General features: G+C 40.7%; 1 protein-coding gene across 1 annotated transcript in view; it reads right to left on the bottom strand.

Annotated features, from left to right (window-relative positions):
• The window catches only part of MME (membrane metalloendopeptidase), a 59,302-nt gene that overhangs the window by 24,843 nt on the left and 17,831 nt on the right, over positions 1 to 16,628 (bottom strand). Inside the window, exons 10-15 of the mRNA XM_065410933.1 lie at positions 13,367 to 13,503; positions 13,172 to 13,265; positions 10,202 to 10,330; positions 8,731 to 8,829; positions 4,359 to 4,439; positions 3,109 to 3,212 (exon numbers count right to left, since the gene is read on the bottom strand). Coding sequence (XP_065267005.1) covers positions 3,109 to 3,212; positions 4,359 to 4,439; positions 8,731 to 8,829; positions 10,202 to 10,330; positions 13,172 to 13,265; positions 13,367 to 13,503 — 644 coding nt within the window. The remainder of the gene's footprint in view (positions 1 to 3,108; positions 3,213 to 4,358; positions 4,440 to 8,730; positions 8,830 to 10,201; positions 10,331 to 13,171; positions 13,266 to 13,366; positions 13,504 to 16,628) is intronic.

Here is a 16,628-nt window from a genome sequence, read left to right as displayed (position 1 = left end):
AATTGTTTATCTAACGCGAGGAATGCAGTTCTGAATTGATAGGAGATACAGACAATAGACTGGACAAGAGAGGCACTGACAAGAGGAACACCACAAGAGTGAGATAAGCAAGGCACTGCAAAAAATACCCTGAAAGCATCAGAGGACTATGAGTTAGATAAAAGAAAGCAAAGGGTATGTCTACACTACAGGATTAATCCGAATTTATATAATTCGAATTTAGGAAACCGATTTTATAAATTCGAATGTATTCGGCCACACTAGGCACCATTAATTCGGTGGTGTGCGTCCAAGTTACCGTAGTAGCATCGATTTCCAGAGCGTTGCATTGTGGGTAGCCAATAACATTGAATTGCCAATAACTTCGAATTGCGGCCACACTAACCTTAATTCGGATTAACAATACCGATTTTGACGCTACTCCTCTCGTCGAGGAGGAGTACAGAAATCGAATTAAAGGGCTCTTTAATTCGAATTAAATGGCTTCGTTGTGTGGATGGGTCAAGCGTTAATTCGAATTAAAGCAGCTAAATCCGAATTAAAGTCGTAGTGTAGACCAGGCCAAAGACACAAGACAGAGGGGTGAGGGGGGTCTCTGACATGCTGACTTGATGGGTGGTGAGGGGGGAGAAAGGAGAATGTATTCTTTGGGAATGTCTTCATTTCTCCCATTGTAACTAACCTAAGAGGTATCTCTCTAAGTTAACGCTTACTGAATACAAGGATACATGGGTCATGCAGGCTGTTGCTTTTGTATTAGTATGATTTTTCTCTCTTCTAAACAGATTGTGTTTTTAATTCTGCTTGAGTCTTACCCCGCTTGGGAGTTTCCTGCTGACCATCCCAGAGACATAAAACAACCTTCAACCTTTAACAAGATGTAGTGAAAGAAGGGAGCCTGGAGCCTACTCTGTCCAGGATTCTTGGTGAAAGGGGCACAGACTAGAGTCCCCTCCAAAAAGGTGTATCCCGTGCAAAGCTGCAGTCCGATGGGTGCACAGGGAATACCTAGTGACCATGGACAAAAACCAAGTGTAAGGTGGTAAGGTGACAGGCTGAAAAAGATTACCTGTAATCTTTTGGACTCTACCAAAACTGAGCTAAAAACTATAAACCAGCTATAAAGATAAACTGAACAAACTCACTTCTGCAGCTCTTACTTATGAGAATAGTCCTGCTTTTGTGGTGATTCATGCTGGCCGTAATCCCCTCTCTGCTTGGGTCCTGCAAGTGGCTAAAGTAGCCAAAAAAGTGGGCAGTGCTGGCAGGGGAGGGATGTGGCCAGGACAACCAGGGACTGGGCAGATACAGCACATGCTTGTTTCAGCCTTCGAGTGGAAAGTAAAGCTGCCCTCCCCCGTGGATGCTAGCCACCCTCTTCAAGTGATGAATCCTCACCCCATTTTGCCAGGGGGGTTGGTGGAACAGTCCTCGTATGCCAGCAGGGGGCAGATCCGGTCAAATAGCCACAAAGTATATTATCTCACAACAGGTGAGAAAACAGAGAATTTGATGATGCATTAAGGCAGTTTCTCTAAATCAGAAACCAGAAAGTAAAACTTACAAAGAACTTGAGAAACTGTGCTCTCGTCTGAAACAAGAAGAAGCATTAGCCAGTGAATCACAGCCTTTGAACCTATCCACAACAGTTACGTTCTTTCCATTCTGGTACTGGTCAATCCTGAACATTTTCTCAAAAGATGGACAAAGAAAGTTTTTTAAAAAGCGAAAGGCTGAAAAATGAAATTGTAGCTTCGAGATATGCTTGTGAAAGCAGAGTTTAGCTGAGCCCAGACAAGAGAACTGGGTAATAGGGCAGTGTATTGTAAAAGCAGAGTGTAAATGAAACTACACCAAGAGAAGTAGGTAAGAGAGCACTGCAAGGGAGCCAGCTGGAGAGAGGGATGTGCACAAATGTAGTAGGTAGCTGCAGTCATACAGTTGCACAGACGTAAATGCTTCTATCAGTTGCTTTCAGTTTGTAAGTTACATGCGGTGTCACTAAATTAAATGACCTAAGTGAAGTATCATAGTAATATTTCAGGTTGGAAGGAGGCCCCCATGACCATTTAGGGCTACCTATTGTTTAGCTTTTTTATATTCGCTTCTCTACCTCTAAGGATATATCTACACTACAAGCACGACAGTGGGACAGAGACAGCACTGCAGCTACACCACACTGTAGTGCAGACACTTACTGTAGTGATGGAAGCGGTTTTTCCATCGCTGTAGCAAATCCAGCCACTTAAGAGGCGGTAGCTAAGCATCAATGGAAGAATTCTTTCTTTGACCTAGTGATGTCTACACTGGGGCTTAGGTAAGCTTCACTACATCTCTCAGGGGTGTTAATTTTTCACACCCCATGAGTAATGTAGCTAGGTCAACCTACGTTTTTGGTGGAGACCAGACCTAAAGTGTTTGCCTAACTCCTTTTTGTGACGTCTCATCTTATAAGATTTGCACAGAATGTGTATTGTAATTAAGAGCCATTTCCTGCATAGCTAGGTAGACAAACCTCCCATTGATTTCACTGTGCCTCACAGCCGGATCATATTTATAAGATAAATGTATACATGATGGATTGCATTTGTAATATAACTGCATTATATTTCAGTGCCTCTAAGCTGTTATTCCGGTATCATTCTCAACTCAGTACCTCACAAGCTCAAGCTCCCAAAAAACTCACCAATATACATGCTGCATTCTTTTATATTACCAAAATAAATGTTATCACCTTTCTTGTTTTGATAAACACTCAGGCACCCGATCTTTCCTGAATTCAGATCTATCTTCAAACACCAATTAATGAGAGAACATCTGGAGAACATAGATCCCTGGTAACGTCTGTGCTGACTTCGGGTGAACAAGCAAGTCCAAGTGCTAATGCTCAGCTTTCAGTGTGTGCAGGAAATGTTAGTACACTGCTCACATAGTGTGGAGAAATGTGCACAGTGCTCAGCAAACTTCTTGGTCACATGGAACTGAGCCCTGGTGAAAAGGGGAGTGCTGGGGATGAGTGTGGCCAATCCTAGGCGCTTACCTGAAAGCCAGTTATGTCTTACTTTAAACACACTTGATAAACACTACACGGACATTTAAAATACATACTGTTCCTTGTCCACCTTTTCTCTGAGCTTCTTCAGCCGCTTGCTTTGGCTAAATAGCAAACTTTGAATGATGTTCTCAAAGTACTCCTCCTCTTTGTAGTTCAGCTTAAAAAAGGAGAAATAAAAGAAAAATGATATTGCAATTTTGTTACTTGACTGCTACTGAAGAGGGACTGGGTTTAAAAAGTCCATTTCGAGCATGGTACTCAGAGTGATAAATTTCCTATGAAAATTTCTAAACTGCAAAAGCAGATCTTGGGTTTGCAGTGCTCTGTAACATCATTCATTGGGTATCACAGCTGTATCAGCACCAGGACATATGCTAATGTAATGTAGCGGTGCAGTGTACCCTAAAGGATCATTATTTGCCACCACTATTTCCTATTTGTAGATTTAGGGCTGGATTCTGCCATCATTACTTGGAGTGAGTAGTACCTTATTCTGGGAATCACCCAATTCACATCAATGGTGCTATCTGCCTGGCAAGGTGCTGCTCCCCAGGAGTATGCATGTCAGAATCAGGCCCGTAGGATATTTTAAGAATAAAAAAATATTCTGATTTTTTTTATGACTCTCCATTCTTTTTTAGCTTTAAAAATATTAACAGCACTTTGCACTCCTACACCACCTTCTATCTGAGGATCTCAACATGCTTTACATACTTTAATGAAAGTAACTCTCACGATACCCCTGCAAGGCAGGAGAGAATTATGAGCCACAATTTGAAGATGGACAAACTGAGATACAGTTTACAGTAGGTGACTTGCAGAAGGTCACAAACGAAGGGCCAAATTCAATCCTGATGTAAATGGGCACAACTTCATTGAATTCCATGGAACTGCAGTCACTTAAAGCAGGGCTGTTTAATTCACACACAGTCAGTGGAAATACTGAGCCTGATTCTCCATTGCACTGCTCCAATTCTATGCTGATATAACGCCATTGGAATCTACACTTATATGCACCATCCCCTAGGCACGTCTCGGCCTATACCAGCAGCAAATTACACCACTATCCATGCTGGATTAGTCATCTGTGCCACACTGCATGTGGGGGAAGGAGGGCAGAAGTGCAGAGCCTAAGCTCTACCCACTCCCTGACTCCTGCACCCCAAACTCAATATCCAGGTAGCCCATGTGGAGGTGAAATCTTACGCCTTATATCCCTGCATAGGCATGTAGTACAATCATAGTCTAGCTCTTAAGAGCCTTTGCTAATAATTGTTTGCCTGATGACTTTATGGATACTTACATCTTGGTATTCGTTATTCAGTTTATTGTTATCCGTTATGATATCATCTGGATAGCCGATCCTCTCTGTAATTGCTGTAGCCTAAAGGACATAATAATATTTAAATTGGTTCGCTATTACATGCCAATCCAAATACAGCTATACCTTCGAGATGATCAGATACTAGTAATATACCAGATGTTTACGGGCACCTATTTGGAAATACCTGTGTAGGAGCCTTCAATCTCATTGTATATTGTTTTTGTTGAGGTGTTTTTTTTTTCTTTTCTTTTATGGATTTTAAGGATTGTAAAGTTCTATGGTTAATTGCTTTATGACTCTAAAAGAATTCAGAAAATGTGTCCCATTCAACAGAAATACGATCATAGGCTTTTTTTGATAAAACTGTATGCTATTGGCAGACCCCACATCTCAGCAGCAGTTTCCAGTGGAATACTGATTTCAGTGAATGGAAGGTTTTCCCAATGTATCTGATAGTTCTACAAGACAGAAATTAAATTAATGATTATAATTTGTGTAACTTCAACACAAGGCAGGCAAAATGGTCCTGTTAATATCTGCGGGGATAGGTACATTATATGGAGAGATGGGATCAAATTGAAACCGTGAATCTGAACATATCCCAGCTTTTGAAGACAAGAATCTTCAGAATCTGAATCTGGATCCAAATTTCAGAGCAGGCTCCTACATTTACCATTGACTGAACCCAATCCTTGGATTTGAATACCCCTGTACATTGAGGTGTTTGTTTGAAATCCAGATCCAAGCTTTTCAGTCCAGACCCATTCAATGTCCATCACTTTGTGTAATTGATCAGTCTTTTTTATTTGATGCTGCTGCCAGAAGTTATAAAAAGCCTCATGATAGTAACTGCCTCCTTGGCAATCCTTTCTGACATTTTCAATATACAAATGCCAAAATGAATTTAACTGTTAAACCAGTTTAACTGATATGTCTGTAAGTAATGCTCTGACTGGCTATGCACACAAATAAGCAATATAAGTAACTCATCTCAGTACACTTGGATATCTTAGAGCTTGTCTACACTTACTGGGAGATTGACGAACGGCGATCGATGCATCGACTGTCGATTTAGCGGGTCTAGTGAAGACCTGCTAAATCAACCGCAGATCGCTCTCCCGTCGACTCCTGTACTCCACCAGATCGAGAAGAGTAGAGGGAGTCGATGGGAAAGCGGCTCCCGTCAACATCGCATAGTGTGGACCCCGCGGTAAGTAGGTCTAAGCTATGCCGATTTGAGTTACGATATTCATGTAACTCAAATTGCGTAGCTTAGATCGAATTTCCCCTGTAGTATAGCCAAGGCCTAATACTAATTAGTTTGTTTGAAATGTAATGATTTTAGTCAAAGTCATGGATTTAGTCATTCATCCATGTGAATCTGCATAGTCTTGCAAACGTTTCTTAGATTGGAGAGGCTGAGCACATATAACATCCAGAACTAATTACAGTACAGAGTGTACTGTAGGTGCTCAATACACTACCTTACTTAAAATACCATTCTTGGACCCAACCTACTGCATTGTTGAACTGTTGATATAGATTGTAACTAACTGTTCTCTATGACCATGGATGTACATAAATATAATATGGTATTATTGCATCTACATTGCATAAGCATGTAATGAAAGACACTAACATAAAGCAAAATGTGCAGGGGAGCATGGTTAAACTCATTGGGAAACACTAACTTTGAACTTCCTGACTGTAATGTTGCAATAACAGTGTTATTTTATATGTTGCAGAATCTAGAGCCTGTTGAAAAAACAGTAATACATTTCACAGGAATTTTTCAAAAAAAATTAATGGGTTTTTCCAAATTTTGAAAAAATGCAATTGTCAAAAAAATTGACCAGCTCGATAGTAGGTAGAAAAATCCCACCATTTTCAAGGTTTTCTTTTTTAAAAAATTGGAGACAGAATTTGATGAAAAATGTCATTAAAATACTCAAAATTGGGAAAATTTCAACCAGCTCTAGAATATTGTTGATAAATGCAAAGTAATGCACATACTCCCAACTATGCATACAAAATGATGGGGTCTAAATTAGCTGTTACCACTCAAAGAGATCTTGGAGTCACTCTGAGTAGTTCTCTGAAAACACCTGCTCAATGTGGAGCAGCAGTCAAAAATGCTAACAGAATGTTAGGAACCATTAGGAAAGAGATAGATAAGAGAAAATATCAGAACATCACTGTATAAATCCATGGTATGCCCACACTTTGAATACAGTGTGCAGTTCTGGTCAGCCCATTTCAAAATAGATATACACTTCTACCCCGATATAACACGAATTCGGATATAACGCGGTAAAGCAGCGCTCCAGGGAGGCGGGGCTGCGCACTCCGGTGGATCAAAGCAAGTTCGATATAATGCGGTTTCACCTATAACACGGTAAGATTTTTTGGCTCCCGAGGACAGCGTTATATCGAGGCAGAGGTGTATTAGAATTAGAAAAGGTGCAGAGAAGGGCAACAAAAATGATTGTGGGTATTGAACAGCTTCCATCTGAGGAGAGATTAAAAAGCCTGGGACTGTTCAACTTAGAAAAGAGACGACTAAGGGGGTATATGATAGAAATCTATAAAATCATGACTGGTGTGGAGAAAATGAATAGGGAAGTGTTATTTACCCCTTCACATAACACAAGAACCAGACTCGCTCAAGGAAATTAATAGGCAGCAGATCTAAAACCAACATAAGTGTCAGGAATTAGGGACTGCAGCAGAGCAAGTCTCTAAGCAGACTCATCAGTACAGCTGACCAGCAGAAGGCTGCCTGATTAGCGACACCACCTGATTGGCTGTTGAGGCCAGAAGGCTGACTTTTAAGTCAGCAGCAGCAGCTTGCTGGCTTCTCAGTGATCATACTGTCCTCCCCTCCTCCCCCATATGCCTGCTCCTGCCTTTCACTCAGCCTCGCTTCTGTCCTGACGGTGCCTTGAACCCCTCCTTACCTGCTACCCTGCTCGATCCAGTTCCTGACCTCCTTTGACCCTCAGTTCTGGCTCCTGACTATGGACTCCAGCTTGACCCTTGTATCTGGTACTCAGTTTCTGCCTTCTGGTTTGACCCTTGGTTCCTGATGACTGACTATGGCTCTGACTCTGGCCACTAGGCTAGACTGCCCTCATCTCAATCAGCCGACAATAAGGACGTACTTTTTCACACAATGCACAATCAACCTGTGGAACTTGTTGCCAGGAGAAGTTGTGAAGGCCAAAAGTATAACTGGGCTCAAAAAAGAATTACCTAAGTTCATGGAGGATCAGTCCATCAATGGTTATTAGCCAAGATAATCAGGGATGCAACACAATGCTCTAGGTGACCCTAAATATCGGACTGCCAGAAGCTGGGACTGGACAACAGGGGATGGATCACTCTGAAGCATCTGGCACCGGCCACTGTTGGAAGACAGGATACTGGGCTAGGTGGACCACTGGTCTGACCACTATGGCCATTCTTATGTTTCCTATTAGAAATCATTCCATTTGGTTATCTCCCCTGCAAAAGAAGGATGGTCTCCTACAGTATGTTGTCTAGTGTTTAATTCAGCCTAATTTTAAATGTCTAAAGCAATAGGACTTCTCTCTGCCCTTAGAAGACTGTTCTACAGATCTCGCTGTCCAGGAGTTTTTCACAATATTCAGTCTAAATGTTTCCCTTCTTAATTCCATCCCATTACTCCTACAGTCATTTCAGCCCAGTGAATTACCTTAAATCATTCCTTTCCATCTTGGTCTTTATAACTGTCTACAAATATTGTATTTGAAAGGGTATCTACTCCCTTTGTCCCTGCTCAGCCCAGTGATTCTCAACGTTTTCTGTACAGGGATCTCCTGTTCCATGCCAAGATCCTCCAATGTAACCAGGACTTAACTGAGACCCCCTTCTATTCAGTAATATGGGAAAGGCAGGGTGGTTGTGACTCCTCGCCCCCAGTTAAAAGCCCATGGGTTAGTCAAACCATGCATATTTATCTTTTTTAACCTTTCCTCATCAATCATTCCCAGTCAATCTGAAAACTGCTAATGTAACATGTGGAGCTTTAAAAACTATGATTATATGTGTTTTAATATCTGGAAAAATTCTGTGCGGTAGAGTCTGAGTCTTATCAGTTGTAGCTGTGTTGAGTGGAAACTGACCCTCAGAATGAAATGGGGTTGGATATAGTTTGTCAAACAAGGGATCTCCATATTGTACTAACTTGGTCGCTGTTATTCTGATCTAACTAAAGTAATAGTAGATAAATGCAATGGTATGACTGTCTGATTAGATTTTTTGGTCAATTTAAGTTACCACTCTTTACAATAGGGTTATAAAACAAATCAAAACTTGTTTTTTCACTTACTTTTTGTTCTGCTTTCTTTTTGGTTTCTGCATCCATCCAGGTGAGTTCATCTAACGTTGTTATAAAAACCTCACGGATTTGTGTAATCATTTCTTGAACCTGGGAAAAGCCATCAGAATACAGTAAGACCACCCAGTCATTTTTTTCCTAAATCATAATCTGTTTTGTACATTCTTGTTGTTACTCAAATGGCATATTAATTGAGCAACAAATAAACAAAATCTTAAGGCCAATGTTATCAGAAAGCAAAGTTTCCAAGTGGAAAGTGTTAATTATAACAATTACCTTTGTTATTTAAAGAATCAAAAGTTGAAAGAGGTTATTACTTATTGCAGCAATAATTATTTGGGAAGACGTTATGGTCAGTGATCCTAAAGAATTTATGATTAGACAATAACCCTGTAATAACCACAAAGGAAAAATCGTGTATTTTCAGATCATTAGCCGTAATAAAATACTGTTTTAAATAACTAAATTCACCCTCCTTTCACTGAGAAAATATACCTTACATATTTAATTCACCAATTTATTTTAATTAAGTTGATTTAATAGAGTTTGTTTTCAGAAAAGGTAATCAAATTCAGTGCCACGCTCTGTAATCTTCTCTGCTTTATGATATTGCCAGCTGTAGTTTGCAATGGCTTCTCCTAATCTTCTTTGACATCCACTCTTAGCAGCATTTGCTAATTGCTTGTTTTACTGTCCTGGAAAAGGTACATGATCCCATCACCACAGACTGCTGACATGGGTGCTTCCGAACATATTGCTGAGTAGCATTTTCTTCCCTGTTCTTAACCCAACCTTCTGAATGTGGGAAATAACATTTTATGCTTTTGCAATTAGTGTTCCCTCTGTACTGGTTGAAGGAACTAAATCTATTTGCTTAGAAACATTAGCAGAGTAACAGGTTTCAGAGTAGCAGCCGTGTTAGTCTGTATCCGCAAAAATAACAGGAGTACTTGTGGCACCTTAGAGACTAACAAATTTATTAGAGCATAAGCTTTCGTGGGCTACAAAGTGGGTTGTAGCCCACGAAAGCTTATGCTCTAATAAATTTGTTAGTCTCTAAGGTGCCACAAGTACTCCTGTTATATTAGCAGAGTAGTTCTGCATGATGATATACTGTGTAATGTTTGTCAGATTCTCTTGAACTGATAAGCTTGCTTTTCCTGTTTCTGATCTAGCCCTTGGTAGCCATTAGTATAGGAATGAAACAAAGCTACTGTACTTTCAAGGAACAAATTCTGACACTGGATGAATGAGTGGTGCAGCTCCCATTTATGTCAGTTGGAGCAGCTGCAAGCATCCCAAGACAGCATTTGCCCTGGGCATCTGCAGTGGAATGAAATGAATGACATCAGCAATAATTGGGTTTCTACAACTCTAATATGAAGCCAATTTCTATTAAATCATCATCTAGTAAACTTAACCACTTGGATGGTGCACAAGTTAAGTGAATTGAAAATGTTACCACATGTTTACTGTCTCCAGCAAATGCTTCCTCTACATACAGCCGTCCCACTGCATTCTCCATATTGCCGTTGACATAGTTTGCACAGCGCCGCCAAACAGCCGTTTCTGATGTTGTGCCATAAAGTGCCTATTAAACATAAACATTAGATAAAGGAATGACATTTGGGTCAACACAAACAGAAGGAGAATGGTGGCTGATTGCCAGACTATGAGTTTTGGAGGAGTCTAATCTACCCTCACTGACTGCATTTAATTCTCATTAGTGTTAGTGGGGATGAGGGGTACTCTCTAAATTGAACACCCATCTGAGGAAACATACGGGGGTCACTGGCAACATTCCCAATACCCCCAGCAGCCATGGAAGAGGGGGAGGGGGGTAAAAAAACACCCCTAATAGCCACGAAGGGGAGAGATAAGGAAGGTGTTGCTGCACATCGCTGCCTCAGGTGCCTGGATTTGAACTGCAACCCCTTGCTCCACTAAGGACCACTGTGAGCAGACGGCAGATTCACAGCCAGAGGAGGACGGTGGAGCTTTCCACCACAGCCCTGCCAGCAGCTCCATAAGAGTGCCACTGGTGGTATCTGAGCAGGGGATCCCCCTAGTCAATGCCCCAGATACACAGGCTACACCACCTTTCCAGCGAGAGCCACACAGTTTTGGGACAGCCCTGACTGCTTGAAGGGAGTCTATTGGTATCTTGTACTATCAATGTACATGTTGCAAAGATTTTGTCATGATATTTCATTAATAAATGATGATGCAGAGATGTTGATGTGATGGTGTGACATCATAACAAAACGATTACAGTGTTAGGGAGTCACTCTGTGATTATCTGGTGGCTCCCTGGAGCCCCGTTCAGCGAGAAAACAGTTATCCTTCTCTTCAAGATTGTAGATCGGGGACTTCATGTATTAAGAGCTCCATAATTCCTGCACCTTGCACTGAATTAATGATTGTGAAAAGGAAAACTGCTGATACTTCCTTTCACCCCAACAAATACATAAAGAATTAGAAGGAGACGAAAGGTCTTCTGAAAATGTTATCAGTGGCACACAGTATAGAACTGTCTACAACAGGCTTCCCTGAAGACCTTGCATTGTTGCAGCTTTTCCATGACTCTTACGTGAGTCAACACTGCCACTGACTAGAATAGAAAATTCCCCTATTTCTAATTTTGCTTCCTTTTTCACACACACAGACACACACCTAGACCCTGCATCAGGGGAAATATGCATGTAATACAATACTGGCACAGTATGCTGGGGCTGATTCACTTTTAACCACAAAAAGCAGCAGACATAGCAAAAATAAATGCAAAAAAAAATTACACTGTCATGTTATGGTAGAGATTTTATACCCAAAAATCAGGGGGCTAGAGTTACTAGGTCAGCCAAGCTGTGCTCAGCACAAGTCCAATGGGAGACCGTGAAAGTGACCTCAGTGCTGCTCAATCTTACACCAGCTGCCCACAAACCAAAGGGGGGAGGGGAGTTGTTGCTGCAGCTGTTGCTCCGGTGCTCCCTTATACCTGGCCACACCCCAGATACATGGGCTAGAATAGCCAGCAGAGATTACAGTGCTCTTTGTTGCTCAGGGATTCTCCTTCACCTGCGGAATCCTCAGGAAGCTGCTTTTAAGTCTGTTTGGCCTCACCAGTGTGGCACCATGAACTGGTGAATCTGGCCCTGGAAATCCAAAATTATGCTTCCTACAACAATGGAAACTCATCCGCTCTGCATGTGATTATCAATGGTGCTAAACTACAATGCATTAATATAGATTCATGTATGTAATATGGCCATTATGGTTCCATTAGAAACCATACCACTAACTTTCATTACTGTATTGTGCATAAACTCTCAATTACAGTGTTGCATTAATATAACTTTTAACATTTAATTTCTGTTTTTAAATAATAATAATAGAAAAAGGAAGGTGCCAGTGCCTTTCTTTAAAGGAAATAACTATATCCACAGTTGTACAGTCACTTCAATTCCAAGTGCTATGCATCACCATACTAATGTGCATGCCATTTTCACTGCCTTTCCAAGTCTCTCAATAACAGATCTGCTGGTGGGGCAGCAACTGTGATAGTGCAACCTGACAGTTTGGCCTCAGGGAACACAATGGAACTCCAGTGAGCTAGGGTCATAGTCCTGCCTTTGTAACAGATGGAGGCTTATTTGAATATGCAGTCTAGCAATCTGCCAGGCTTCTTCTGCTGAGATTCTAAAAAGTGGTGGCAACAGGTTTGATAGCCTTTTTACTAGGGCCCTGGCATCTTCACCTGAGAATTTCAAGCATTCTGTGCTCCAGCTCCAGAACATGTGAAATTTTAAATCAATAACTGACCAAATGGTCTAACCTTCAGAGAAACATGCTAGGGGTGAATCAGGGGAAAGGATCTTAACGTGGTTATGTTAGCGAGGTAGATTAACTACAGTGATGGGATGATCCCGTCACTGTAATGAGTGTTTACACTGATGTGCTACAGCATTTTAAGTGTAGACACGGTCAGTACTTGGCATTTTACAGGATTGTGCCATTAATGACAGCAATATTGGGCCCATAATGTTTGGTTATGGGTCATGATACTGTAAGGTGCTGAAAAGCTTGCAGCAAGTCAATAGGAGTTGAGGAACCATAGTTATTTGCATTAAAATATTACTGTACTGCCATAAAACTGATCATGCATTCACTTGATTGACTCAAATTCAGAATAACACAGAGACAGATCTTAGAACAATATGTTTCCAACCCGCTTTCCAAGTATCAAGAATACATCATACAAATTATAAACACACTCCAGCAGGAGCATCAGCAAACATCTACAGCTTTGTGTGTTGCAAAGTTCAAAATGTGTTTCAAAATGTATATGGTGTAGCTGGTTCTCGGAAAACATTTATCTTTGGTGGGTGTTAAAAAGTCATATTTAAAATTTTAAAAGAGAGAGGAATTTCTGCACCTTACGAAAAGCATTCCTTGTGTCCTTGTAGTTACGGCTTAGACTGTTTACAAGATCCATTACGTATCGCCAAATCATGTAATTTTGAATGTCTCTGTGTAATAAAACAACAATAATAAGCTGGTGATGTTTCTAGGCTTTTGGAACTTATTGGCAATAAAATGCAAATTTTAAAAACATACCTGACATACCTACCTGGAAGTATATTTATTAAGAATAGGCTTTAGTTTGGTTAGATATTCTGGAGCATAAACAACCACATCTTCTGCATTCTCGACATTAATTTTCACAGTTGACATTATATTATTTATGAATTCTGACCAGTTGAATTGCTGGAAAAAACATGCATTTTAAGGATAAGTATTAAATAAGATATAAAATAATGTGATTGAATCCCAAAAAGAAATGGGTAACAATTATGTTTGAGTGAAACAAATGTTTCAGCTAAACTTTAGTTTTCCTAATATTGACACTACTGTAACTGGAGCTATCATGGTAAAACTTGATTTTGGAGGATCTGAAATGATATTATCCCAGGCTGACAATTAGCGTGCAGGATATGGAATTTGTTTTTTTTTTAAAGTACAGTGATTTAAATGGTTATGGTACTGTAAAATAAATCTGGAAAAGTGGAAATGATACTTTAGGCAGTTTCAGGGGCTCTTTTCTTTTCTTTTCTTTTTTCTTTTCTTTTCTTTTCTAATTTCTAGTCAAAAGTTTTTAAATTAATAATTCACTGAGAACCTTATTTTCATTTACTCTAAGGCCTCTCTTTACTGCTCTGGGAGTGTAATAGGGCCTTGGTATATATGATAATCTGGTCCTGAGACTTTCATATGCACTAAGGGCCTGATACACAGCACAGTGAAATCAATAAGATGTATTCCAATGGGCTTTGGAACATACCCTAAATCCTTTTACTCTTGCTCCCCAGCCTGTCATATTTTCACTAAGATGAGATACTTGAACAGGATCTGTTTGAAAGCAATACTGTTTGCAGTGTAAAGAGGCAGTTAAATCTCAGACCAAGGTCAGTGCTTGTCTTTGGAGACCACATTATAATATCAGTAAATTAATGCCTTTGTATTTACATTGAGAGTGTACAATGAGATTAGTGCAGGCTACAATAAAAAAAAGCCATTGTGAATGGCAGGTACACACCTACATAAAAGCAAACTGTTTGGACACATCTCTGGATGAGCACCCTAGAACATAGGCATCCCACATTCTGGCTTGTGCAAAATGTATCCTCTCAGAATTCCATGTCATTCACACGTGAACAAGGTACACAGTCTGAAACAGACCATGTCTATGGCTTATGTGGGTGAGTTACACTCTAACATTAAAATGCCTTTTTTCCTCCTCTTCTGGCCTACATCCCCAAATTCCTTTGTGCTGCTGTTCATTATTACCCGGTCTTCAGAGCTTAGGCCAACAGCTATCAAAGCAATTTTCTATTAAGCAAATTCTTATTGAGTAATGCCTATGCAATCTGCACAGTGTGTTATTTTAAAATGTGAACATGTTAAATTTGAAACTGTGAAGGTATAAGGGATATCATTCCTCAGGGGTCAGAAGCCTGCAGCTGGCTGGCTGATTAGCCTCACCAGTTGCACCTGGGGAAAAAGAGCTGGCACTGAATTGGTTCATCCTCATAAAAAAAGGTAGCAGGAAATGGAGGGAGGAGTTGGTAGTACCTTCCAGAAAACTGATGGGCTAGTAGCTGTTTGCAATAGACTGCTGCTGGACCAATTGTGTTACTAAGGCTGTGAGGTAAGAGGCATGAAATTCTGGGTTGATGAACTTACTGGTGTGAAGAGCAGACTTGGGGAAGGGACTACTCAGCCTGCACAGACATTGAGGGAAGAGTCTGTGAGGTTTTGTTTTCTTGTGTTAAGAAGGCTTGAAATAAAAAAACAACTAACTGTGTGGAAAACTGCTTCCCTGGATTCTATGAGAGATCATCAGACAGAATTACCCTAGGGAATGAGCTGGCTCAGCAAGAGCAAAACCCGGCCTGGTAGGAGGAAGGTGCTGTAAGATAGGCCCCCAATCCTGTATGCTCTGTAATTGTGAACAACCCTTGAATAAGAAATATCATTGCTTGCCATTATGTTTTCTATTTAATAGCTCTTTGCTCAAGGAACTAGATGGATGAAAGTAGGGTGACCAGATGTCCTGTTTTTAAAGGGACAGTTCTGTTTTTTGGGACTTTTTCTTATATAGGCACCTATTACCCACCACCCCTTGTCCTGTTTTTTCACAGTTGCTGTCTGGTAAACCTAGATGAAAGGATTGGTAAGAGGTTATAGAATCTTTCACTGAACACTGAATTTGTCCTGCATACAGGCAGTAGTTATTAAAAATTGTTGACAGCTGGAGACCATTTTGTGTATTATGAGGAATGAGTTACTGGTCTCACTCTATTATGTAGTGGGACAGTATTTGTACTACAAACCCCATCAGCAACATGGCATCTTTGTTCATAGTTTCAACAAAGAACAAGGTCTGAGTAAAAATGGAGAATATACTTCTACAACCTATACATGCTCCCTCTAGGTCAGTACTGAAGCATATTGGCAGAGTAATGGCCTTTTCCACAGACAATTATATTGACAGCACTGGAAAATGTGATACTTTTCACATGCATTACACTCCTATTGGCCTTATCCTGTGTGGCTCTGAAGACTACATGGAAGATGCTTAACTCCTTCAGCTACCAGAAACCTCAATGGAAGTTGCAGGATGAAAAAACAAAAAAACCCATTGCAGGATGAAAAAAACAAAACCCTTCTCCATTCATCATTTTACCAAGTGAGCTTCCAGTGTGAGTAGATGATATGGCAGTTTCCACTAGGAAAACTGTGAATATACACTGCTTTGTGTAGAAGTTCACATGATCTGTTAAAATCTCCATATTGGCCCGTAACTCCCTGTTCCGTTGTACTGGTATTCAAGATGAAAAGAGGGCTGCAGAGCCTCTGTGGGCCAATGTGAAGACTGAGGGGGTGGAAATTAGAGAAGAAGATGGTTAGGGGGCTGGAGCATATGACTTATGGGGAGAGGCTGAGGGAACTGGGATTGTTTAGTCTGCAGAAGAGAAGAGTGAGGGGGGATTTGATAGCTGCTTTCAACTACCTGAAAGGGGGTTCCAAAGAGGATGGATCGAGACTGTTCTCAGTGGTACCAGATGACAGAACAAGGCGTAATGGTCTCAAGTTGCAGTGGGGGAGGTTTAGGTTGGATATTAGGAAAAACTTTTTCACTAGGAGGGTGGTGGAGCACTGGAATGGGTTACCTAGGGAGGTGGTGGAATCTCCTTCTTTAGAGGTTTTTAAGGTCAGGCTTGACAAAGCCCTGGCTGGGATGATTTAGTTGGGAATTGGTCCTACTTTGAGCAGGTGGTTGGACTAGATGACCTCCTGAGGTCCCTTCCAACCCTGATATTCTATGATTC

This window comes from Emys orbicularis, chromosome 9 (genome assembly GCF_028017835.1).
Source record: "Emys orbicularis isolate rEmyOrb1 chromosome 9, rEmyOrb1.hap1, whole genome shotgun sequence".
Taxonomy (NCBI): Eukaryota; Metazoa; Chordata; order Testudines; family Emydidae; genus Emys; species Emys orbicularis.
This window is presented reverse-complemented; position numbering and strand designations above follow the sequence as displayed.